This window comes from Vicia villosa, linkage group LG1 (assembly GCF_029867415.1).
Source record: "Vicia villosa cultivar HV-30 ecotype Madison, WI linkage group LG1, Vvil1.0, whole genome shotgun sequence".
Classification (NCBI taxonomy): Eukaryota; Viridiplantae; Streptophyta; class Magnoliopsida; order Fabales; family Fabaceae; genus Vicia; species Vicia villosa.
In genome coordinates, this window is record NC_081180.1 from 247,549,479 (window position 1) to 247,560,076 (window position 10,598).

Below are 10,598 nucleotides of genomic sequence, written 5' to 3' on the forward strand. Positions count from 1 at the left end.
TCATGTCGATAATATTGGAACATCGGTTGAGTCAACGCATATCCGGCATTGACAAGAGTCTTCCGAAGAGCCCTGTCCTTTATCTCCTGCATGAAATTTTGTGCGATGTGTCGAATACAGTAAACATGCGTTGATGTAGGGTTTTGCCACCCGTTTGCTGGATTGTTGTACGCACTCTCGATGGCAGCATGTCTGTCTGAAATCAAGCAAAGTCCAGGTTGGGGGGCAACGTGTGTCCGAAGATTTCTGAGAAAGAAACCCCAACCTCCAGCAGTTTCTCCTTCCACAAGAGCGAAAGCAACAGGAAATATGTTACTATTTCCGTCTTGAGCCACAGCCATTAACATGGTGCCTTTATATTTTCCGTACAACCAAGTTCCATCTATTTGAAGAATTGGTTTGCAATATGAAAATCCTTGTACACATGGGCGGAAAGCCCAGAAGAGCCTGTGGAATATCACATTTCCTTGAAGTGATGTTCCGTCTGGAGATTGCGCCGGAAGGGTCTCTAAAATAGTAACAGTTCCAGGAGCATAAATTTGAAGCGCATATAAGAAATGTGGGAGTCGTTTATACGAATCCTCCCAATTTCCATACACAACTTCGATCGCCTTGGTCTTCGCCAGCCACGCCTTTCTATAAGACGGAGTGTAGTTGTACGTTGCAACGATATGAGAGATTATCGTTTTCACCTTTAACGATGGATCTTTTTCAACTAGAGGCAAGATTTCTTGACAAATGATGTCATAACTGAGCTTACGGTGATCTTGTGAAACATTTGTGTTAACACATGTGTGATCTTGGGAAATATATCCTATAACCCATGAGTCACTTCTCTTCCTGTATGATGCATGCAACCTGAATCCACAATCAGTGTTTCTACAGTAAATTTTGTACCTTTCGACATTGGCGCGATCAACTCTAAAATCAACATTGTTTGCCATATGAAATCTTTTTATGGCCATGATACATGCCTCCTTAGAACGAAATCTGTCTCCTACTTTTAACCGTTGATCTGTTTGGGTGTATGGATCATAGAAAATATCAGTCGATGGTTCGTCATCCCCATCAAAATTCAGGTTCCTCATGTGCACTGGAGGCATATGCACTTGATCTCGTGGTACAACAACTTCCGGTTCATCTTCACTTTCCTCGTTTACCAGGTTATCAACTTCTATTTCCAGTGCTTCTTCTTCTTCATCTACAACGCCGACCTCTGCTTGCTCGTCTCCAAGTGCATCAATGACTTGTGACTCAACCATTTGTGTGGGTTGAACTTCTGGTAGAGTAACATACAGTTCTATGCATTCGTAACCAGAATACTCATGATTGGCAAACATATTCTGCATGTCTTCATCTTCTTTGATCTCAACTTGGATAAACTTGACCGGGTTGTCTCCACGAAGAAATCGATATTGGTAAAAAATCTGGGATACACCACCCATTGCAAGCTTCGTCTCTAATCTCCCTTTGAAGTAACTGAAATTTGCTTTTCTGCTTAAACAAAATCGTTTAACCTCAGTGTTTCTAAACAAAAAACCAACTTCTTCGTTGTCATAGGTCTCGCCAAAAACATGAGCGTTGATAATGTATTGTGGAGGGGCCATTGTTGAGTGGGTAGAGAGTTTTATTTCAGATGTGTAATCAGATGTGTAATGTGTTGTGTTATTTTACACGTTATAGGCTTCCTTTATGTAGACGAACATTGAGTGATGACAATTATGAAGGCGAATACTATACAATCACATGCGTACTGAGTTGATTTGATGAATAAATGACACTGCTGCACACCAGACTGTTTCACAATTGATTTGAGGTATGCATGACACTGCTGAGCTGCTGCACAGTCGACTTGACCAGACACAACCATACTGTACAATCACATGCGAATAAAGTTGACGGAAAATGAATGCCTGAGTTGATTTGAGGTGTGCTTGACACTGGTGAACTACAGTTTTGCCGACTTGACCAGACACAACCATACTGAGCAGTGTACACTGTACAATCACATGCGAAGACTGTATGCTAATTATTTTCGGTGACACAGAACTAGAAAAAACCCTAAACCCTAAAAATAAAAAAAAATAACATAGAAAACCCTAACCAAACCCTAACCCTAAATTTTCAAAAAAAAAAATAACAGAAGCATGTAGGCGCCACCTGGGGTGGCGCATTAGAGTAACTTTTCCCAGCATGGCGCCACCTGGGGTGGCGCATTAGTGAAATTTCTTTTTTTTTTGTTTTTTTTTGCCCTAATTTTGTCTAGTGGTCCCCACTGCCAAAACCCTAATCTGATCCGCCAGCATGTGATCTACCTGCATCGAAATACTGTATGCATGCATGCCTAGACAATTCAGCACCGAACACGGGATGCAGGCCTAGTCTATTCTGCCAGAAACAATTAATGCATGCATGCTTAGACAAAGTCAGCACAAAACACGGGAATGCATGGTCATTTCAACACAGAATGCATGTGAACCCATCTTTATCACTTTGATATCTGTATCACATGCATGCTCACCACTTGGCCCTCATGCACTTAACATCAGCAACCACCAACCCTCTATAAATACTCTCATAGACTTGCTTTCTTTTCACCAACATATATTCTTCTTCTTCAAAAAACCACTTTGCATTTTCAAATCCGCAGAAAACTTAAAGAGTTCTTGAAAATGGCTCAACAACAACTTCTTACCATGGGTGAAACACACAGAGGAACTAGAGCGAATTTGGCGACCTATGTAAGTTTATACTTATTTATTTCTAAACATCTATGCGTATATGATATCCAGTTTAATCGATTTATTTGTGGTTCTTAGGCTGTTGACCGATTCCGTACACGTTCTCACGCTTATGTTGAACCCGACGAGAGGATTATTCCGAATCTCCAAGCATGTGGCTTCGGACATATCATAAAAGTCAGCAACAACACCATAGACAGAAAATTCATCCTTGCCTTACAAGAGCGATGGAGGCCTGAAACCCACACGTTTCATCTTCCAATAGGTGAGTGTACTGTTACTCTAGAGGATGTTTATATGTTACTTGGTCTGCCCATTGATGGCAAGGCTGTTAATGGATCTGTTCAACATGCTAATTCAATGTGTGAGAGAGTGTTGGGAAGAGATCTAGTTGTGCCTACTCAAGGTTCAAGAGGCCAGGGTATCAGTCTGTCCTCCCTTAGAGCTTACTATGATGAACTCGTCTTTATGGACAACTCTACCGAGGAGCATGTTTGGTTAATGACTAAGGTCTATATAATGCTGATGTTTGGTAAAATTTTATTCCCGGAGTCGACAGGTAACACTATCAACTTTTTCTATTTAAGTAAATTTGATAGTATTAGCAAGATTAGGAAATATAGTTGGGGGTCCGCCGTTTTGGCGATGTTATACCAGTCTCTTTGTAAGAACGCGGTTGCCGAGAAGTGCACCTTCTATGGATGTGCGTTCCTCCTACAAGTATGGGGTTGGTGGAGAATGCCGACGCTATCCCCTGCAGGCAGGAACAACTACACGTTCCCTTATGCAACAAGGTACGTCTTTTTCTCTTTTTCAACGCTATTCCTTGAACGCTAACTCTCTTTTACATAAAAATCTGAAATAACATTTTTGCTCTTTTTTCTTAGGTTCTGTGGTCCTAAATTGGATTACAGTAAGAATCCGAGGGGGAGTGTTGTTTTGTATTGGGACCTAATTGATCACCTCCGAGCTGAAGATGTATTACCCCTAAACTTTTATATGATCATATAGATGTATTACAATTCATCATGTTTTTTAATAATATGTTATTTTTTCTCCTACGCAGTTTAATTGGAGACCATACTTGTTGCTGGACCATGAGCCAAACGAGAGTGACCGGGAAGTTTGGACTGCAGTAGTACCGATAATAAGGTTCAACATCATGGAGATGCACCAATCTGACCGTGTGAGACTGCAGTTTGGCATGCATCAACCGATCCCGGATCCCCCCACTGATTTGGGTCGCTGGCATATTAAAAGAGTTAACAATCAATGGGACCACGCAGATTATCGTACATTCGCACCTGAATTTTGTGAGATGTGGAAGCAGCGTCGCAGCCGTCTGCTACAATTCCCTGTTGCCCAACTCCCCATGTTTCCAACCGCGGGATACCTTGCTTGGTATAGAACAGTCACAACCCCCGATATGTATGTGTCCGACCCCTACTACCTACACGACCCCCGCCAACAACAATACGCACAACAACCACCCCAACAACCACCCTAACAACGCCAACAACGCCAACAACGCCGACAACGCCAAACATCCGAACAACCTGACCATGAGGAATATCAAACAACACCAACAACGCCCTACCAAAGTCAACCCATCCAACAACAATCATGGGGCTTCACCCAACAACTCCGTGACGCCGATCCCTCCACTAGGCTACTCGTCCAACAACAATCGTGGGGCTTCACCCAACCACACTACGACGCCGACCCCTCCTCCTCCACTAGGCAACCCATCCAGCAACAATCATGGGCCTTCACCCAACAACACGGCGACGCCGGCCCCTCCAGCTACAATAGGCAACCCAGCCCCGACATGGGTCTAGATGACAATTACGACCCAAACGAGCAAATGACCACTCAATCGTCACAGTACCAACAACATGGATACCCCACACCCCAATTTCCACAACACCAACAATATGGGTACACCACACCCCAACAAACAATGCCATTTTTTCAAGGTCAATCAAGCGCTGGGTTTTACCGACCATGTGACGCAACTCCACCGCCAAGACAAATCTTTGAGGGCATGGGGACCCGACTATTTGACAGCAACATACAAGAATACATGTCCTACGAGCGCATGGAGGGGCTAATACGAGGCCCACCTACCCAGACACAGCAAGAACAACCAAGGAATAGGGGGGGCGTGGAGAAGTGGGTCGTCGAGATCCTTCCAATCGGATTCGAACAGTTCCAGATTGCGGAACTGGCGGTCGGAGGGGTCATGGTCCGGGTCGGGGGGGTCGTGGTCCGAGGGGTCATGAATAGCATAATATCCATGTTTTAAAAATATTCACTTTTTTTTCGTATTTGTGATGTTTGTCCCGTACTTTGTGTATTTGTAATGTTGTTTTTGCATTTCTCGTATTTGTACTGTTTCTTCCCTAAATATATTATTAAACACTACGTGTCAAATTATTTATTTAATTGTTTTTTTCATTATGTTATAATAATTTTAAATAAATCAAAAACAAAATATAATTAATATATTTAATATATAATTATAATATATAGAAAAAAAACAAAACAAAAATTAAAAACAAAAATTAAAAAAAAAATAGTAAAGAAACAACAACAAAAAAAGCAAAAAAAAAAATAAAAAAAAAAGGGAAAGCACCTAGGCGCCACCCTAGGTGGCTTAAAAGAGGAAAATATATATTGATGCCACCCTGGGTGGCGCATATGTTATGGACAAATGGGGGTTGGCGCCACCTGAGGTGGCTCCTATGTGGAGACCACCTCTGAAACCTGGTCATATGCGTAATTTTGCCGAAAACATGGTTTTTGGTGTAATTTATTTATTAAACATGGTTATTTGGATTTTTTTTTCAATAAATGTTAGCCACGAGTGTACCGTAGTAAACAGTTTATTAAAAATTCTAAACATACATTTAGCCACAGTTAAACTGTAGTAAAAATGCGCGTGTATATTTTTCCGCATATTTTGTCACGGTTCAGATTTGCTACAGTCAACACATCTATCTATCTAATCTAATATACATATATAAAAATCTAAGTACTATGAAATCCATTAATTACCCTCTGATTAAAATTAACAATTAAACTAATTACAATGGGTAGATTAGACATTTTGTAACACTACTATCACCATATTGATTTGACATTTATTGCATCTGATGTGTCAACACATTACATTTTCATACAATATTTATTTATTTTTTATCACTAAAATCACATCATCATTATTACTCCCTCCGTTCCTTTTTAAGTGTCGTTTTAGAAGAATTTTTTTGTTCCTATTTAAGTGTCGTTTTATAATTTAATGTTATAATTTGTCATTTATACCCTTATTTTTTCATTAACTCCACCTCAAATTTTTCAATTAATTATTGGAAAAAGAGAGTTTATGATTGAATTTATTTGGAAAGAGAAAAATAAATAAGGGTATGTTAGGAAAAGTAACTCTAATAATCCACTATCTTGGTTGAAGAGTTTTTTGCTAAAACGACACTTAAAAAGGAACGGAGGGAGTAGTATTCAAGTAACAAAAGTAATAATGCTAATTTGAATTCTTTACACCTAATAATCATGTACATGCATAGATGTGGAAAATGGAAAGTCACATTTTGTCCACCAAATTTATAGGGCCGTCTTTCAGGGCGTGCAAGGCGGGTTACTGCACAGGGCCTCAAATTTTTTACAATTAAATTGTAACTAAATAGGACCCATAAATCTTTACCACTATTAAAATGGAGTTAAATAGGACCTCTAATTATTTTATTATAGTTAAATCTTTACCACTATACGGTTTTTTCAATTTTTTCGCTTTTAGAAGCGTGTTTTAAATATAATTCACAAATTCGTTCAAAATAATAGATGTATCACCACCCCAGTGGTTAAGAGCGTGCGCATGTCACCATATATAGGTCTAGGATTCGAATCCCCCTCGCCCCAAATTTTTGTGCCTTTTTATTTTCATGTATTTCATGCTTGATTCACATATAATTGATTGGATGCATTAGTTCATCTTGATTCTAGAGGTCAGATAGTACAACATGTACTTCTGATCTGCGGTGATGTAGTTAGATAAATTCCCAAAAGGTCTGTGATGATTACATCCAAGAATTATCCGAAGCCACACTTTGAGTCGTGGATGAAGGTCCTTGGCAAACTTAGAATTCCTTCAGTTATGAAAGATTTTTGAAGCAATATGATTAATCTTAGCGCCTTTGGAGAGCATATCGTATACCTTTTACTACTTCCATTAAGAAACCTGTAAACTTGATTCCTTAGAGATTACCCAAAATTGTCTAACCAACTCAAGATAAACAGGTCCTTTGAGACAATCAAATAAATATTCCCATCCTTCAGTCTTTAAATCATCACTGAGGTCAAACCCATTAGTCTTAAGATTTTTTGAAATCCACCATTAGTTCGCTTAACACTTCCAGTTCTTTGAAAAGAGTAATCTCAGGAATACAATCTTTCACTTGTTATTGAGCTTTCTCTTCTTGTTGATGTTGATGGTGAGTAGATGAAGATTGTAGTTCAGCCATGGTGATGATGAAGATGAAGGGTTTGGTTGTAGAGAAGTTGGGTGTTTACTAAAATGAAAGTGCAGGATAAAGGCTAAAGTGTGTGATGGTGAGTGAAGTGAATTTAAATAGAAAAATTCAATGCAAAAGAGAACATCTTGAATAGTGCAAACAATATTTGACAAGGGGAAAGGCGTGAGAGATTTAAACCTAATCCCAATAAATTAATGTATCCAATGTGCCACTCAAATGTTTTGGCGCGTTTCAAGAAAGGCAATTATCTTATTTTGAACCACAAACATTTTCGCTTTCATAACAACATTTAATGTAGTAAGTTTATCTGATACATGAGCCCTGCACACTCTAGAAGTCTCAACATTTAGAAACATACACTCTTAGATTCTTTTTTTATCTTTTAGCAAGTTTCTGTAGACCCATTTAGTTCCAATAACATGAGTTCCTTTAGGTCTAGGCACAAGATTCTAAACATAATTTATAGAGAATTGATTAAAGTTTTGCATTGCTAGATTCCACTCAGTGCCCAGAAATGCTTCATCAGCAGATGTAGACTCTATGAGGGACACTAAATCCAAATAACATTACCACAGTCTAAAAACAAAATTGTTCTCTTTTACCACAGTGAAATGTTAAAAGTAATAAAAAAAAGCTCAAAAGACAAATTTTCCTTTACTATGTTAAAAGGTCAAAAGATTTATTTATTTATTGATGTGATCTCCTTATATATACATGATGAAGTAAGAAAACAAACACAACACACTATTACAAATTTAAATTGCAAAGTCTTCTATTTAATTATTTATAAGAGAGCATGAACTTCTTTCTCAAACTTCTCTATTTTTTTATTTTATATTGTTCCTTAATTCTTATCGCAACACAAGTGGCTGGTAAATTATTATTTTATTATTTTATATTTATTACTTAATTTATAATATGTACATATTCTTTTAACATGTTTTTATACTATTGTCTTATCATTGTTTTTTATTATAGGAGTTAAAATTGGATGTAAAACTGATGCTGATTGTCCCAAATCGGATTCTGATGGTGAAATTAATGTATGCAAGTACGGCTATTGTTCGGTTAAAGGGAGACGTGGGTGGATCGAAATTCCATGATAACTTTACAAAAATGTAAGAATGAGTTACGGTGTCAGAAAAAAAATAATATATCTTATTATTTAATATGTAATAAACTTTTTATATTTTTTTTATAAGTCAAAACTTTGCTTTTATGATTTTCAACTCTAAAATGATGGTAACACAATAAAATATAATATTTAAATTGTCTTATTCCCTCATTTAGAGTTATTATGAATGTAAATGTTTGGTACAGGATTCAATCCTTACCTTAATTTTAATTTATGTTTATGTACTAATGTCAATAAGTTTTTGATATATATAAATCAAGAACATTAAATAAAAATTTATTTAATTTATAATATATTTCCAACATTTTTTTTTAATATTTATTAGGTTGAAAAATAGTTTTAACATTGTTGCACTCAACGTTGATATTATGGGTAGATAGGATTGCGAATTGAACTATATCTAAGTAGGATTTTATTTTGGTCATGATTCTAAGACCTAACCTCACTATTATATTTTGTCATAAAGGTGACATGCTATTTTAGAGAAAAATTAAAGAGAAAGGTCTCAATATTTGAACACAAACTTAAGGTGATATTGTTGTAAAAAATAAAAAAAGTAAAGAACATCTATACTGTAACATCCCTCTATCTTACGTATTGGTATTGAAATAACATGAAAATTGTAATTTATAAAATTTATTTTTCTACTGGATGATTGACATACTTATGATTGAAATAAAAATAATACAAATACTACAAAAAGTATGTGATTAGCTACAGTCAGAACTGTGGAAAAAGTGGTGTTACAATTTATTAACTACGGTTTAATAAAGTTATTCCATTGTAATTTTAATCGTGGTAATAAATGTTAGCCACGAGTGTACCGTAGTAAAACAGTTTATTAAAAAGGATAAAGCTAACATGTGCCCCAAGGGCACATGTTAAGAAACCTAAATATAGTAAATTTGTATTGGAAAACGTAATAAACACATTAATTATAAATTTTTTATGAAAACAATGCACAATTTCTTAGAAATAATTTCTACATTTAGCTCTTAACATGTGCCCTTAGGGCACATGTTAGCATGACCCTATTAAAAATTCTAAACATACATTTAGCCAGAGTTAAACTGTAGTAAAAATGCGCGTGTATATTTTTCCGCATATTTTGTCACGGTTCAGATTCGCTACAGTCAACACATCTATCTATCTAATCTAATATCTATCTAATATCTAATATACATATATAAAAATCTAAGTACTATGAAATCCATTAATTACCCTCTGATTAAAATTAACAATTAAACTAATTACAATGAGTAGATTAGACATTTTGTAACACAACTATCACCATATTGATTTGACATTTATTGCATCTGATGTGTCAACACATTACATTTTCATACAATATTTATTTATTTTTTATCACTAAAATCACATCATCATTATTAGTATTCAAGTAACAAAAGTAATAATGCTAATTTGAATTCTTTACACCTAATAATCATGTACATGCATAGATGTGGAAAGAGAAAAGCTATCTATACACCCATTTTCTACATTTACACCGTATAAGTATGTATATAAGATACTCATTTTATTTTTTTAATGATTCATCTATTATTAATATATAAAAACAAAAGTACCTGAAATTTACATTATAAGCCCTCTAATGAAACAACTTAAACTTTTCTTATTCCATGGGTAAAAAAGACTTTTGACAAAATAACTCAATATTATTGATTTGACATTTATTACGGGGTGATGTGGCACAACTCTGATTTTTGATGGTTTTTAAATTATTTTAATTATATAAAATATTCCAATAAACCCTGATTAATGTTGACACGCTAAACAATTTATCAACATTAATATTCGCGCGGAATATGAGCAGCCAGCCAAAAATTTGGAACTTCTCCCACGTTTCACAATTTTCCACTAAAACCATCATTTCCCAAGAGCAAACCCATTGATTTTCTGCAGAGGATATAAAGATGGTTCCATAATTTGTTGTTCATCCAAAAACCCTAGCCGTTTCACTAATTTCTCAGATAATTTTCTTCCTTCAACCCTAAAACCCTGATTTGAACTCTATAATTAAATTATGGAACGAAATTGATGCAGTTTCATATATCTTTTTCTTGATTCGTTGTTTGAATTTGTAAAAGAATGAAGGACAGAGACGAGGGAGAAGAAGAAGACGATGAAGGGGAAGAGAAAGTGGAAGGGACTGGA

The 10,598-nt window shown here is 36.1% G+C and overlaps 1 protein-coding gene and 1 long non-coding RNA gene across 2 annotated transcripts; one reads left to right on the plus strand and one right to left on the minus strand.

The window, feature by feature from the left end:
* On the minus strand, nucleotides 1–1,607 carry LOC131598613 (uncharacterized). Its single transcript, XM_058871197.1, has 2 exons — nucleotides 266–1,607; nucleotides 1–86 (listed from the first exon to the last, which is right to left on the minus strand). The coding sequence occupies exons 1-2, from the start codon at nucleotides 1,605–1,607 to the stop codon at nucleotides 1–3; spliced, it is 1,428 nt and encodes a 475-aa protein (XP_058727180.1).
* A 6,405-nt stretch (nucleotides 1,608–8,012) lies between these two features.
* Nucleotides 8,013–8,725, plus strand: LOC131625171 (uncharacterized). The gene is made up of 2 exons (XR_009290767.1): nucleotides 8,013–8,160; nucleotides 8,267–8,725. It is a non-coding gene; the product is annotated as an uncharacterized LOC131625171 (long non-coding RNA).
* Nucleotides 8,726–10,598: the final 1,873 nt, after the last annotated feature.

Bases quoted from the DNA above. Each gene is read 5' to 3' on its own strand.
- LOC131598613 (XM_058871197.1), bottom strand. From the start codon at position 1,607: ATGGCCCCTCCACAATACATTATCAACGCTCATGTTTTTGGCGAGACC. The intron at 87-265 runs GTTGGGGTTTCT...AATTTCATGCAG, and splicing joins GGAAGGAGAAACTGCTGGAG to GAGATAAAGGACAGGGCTCT.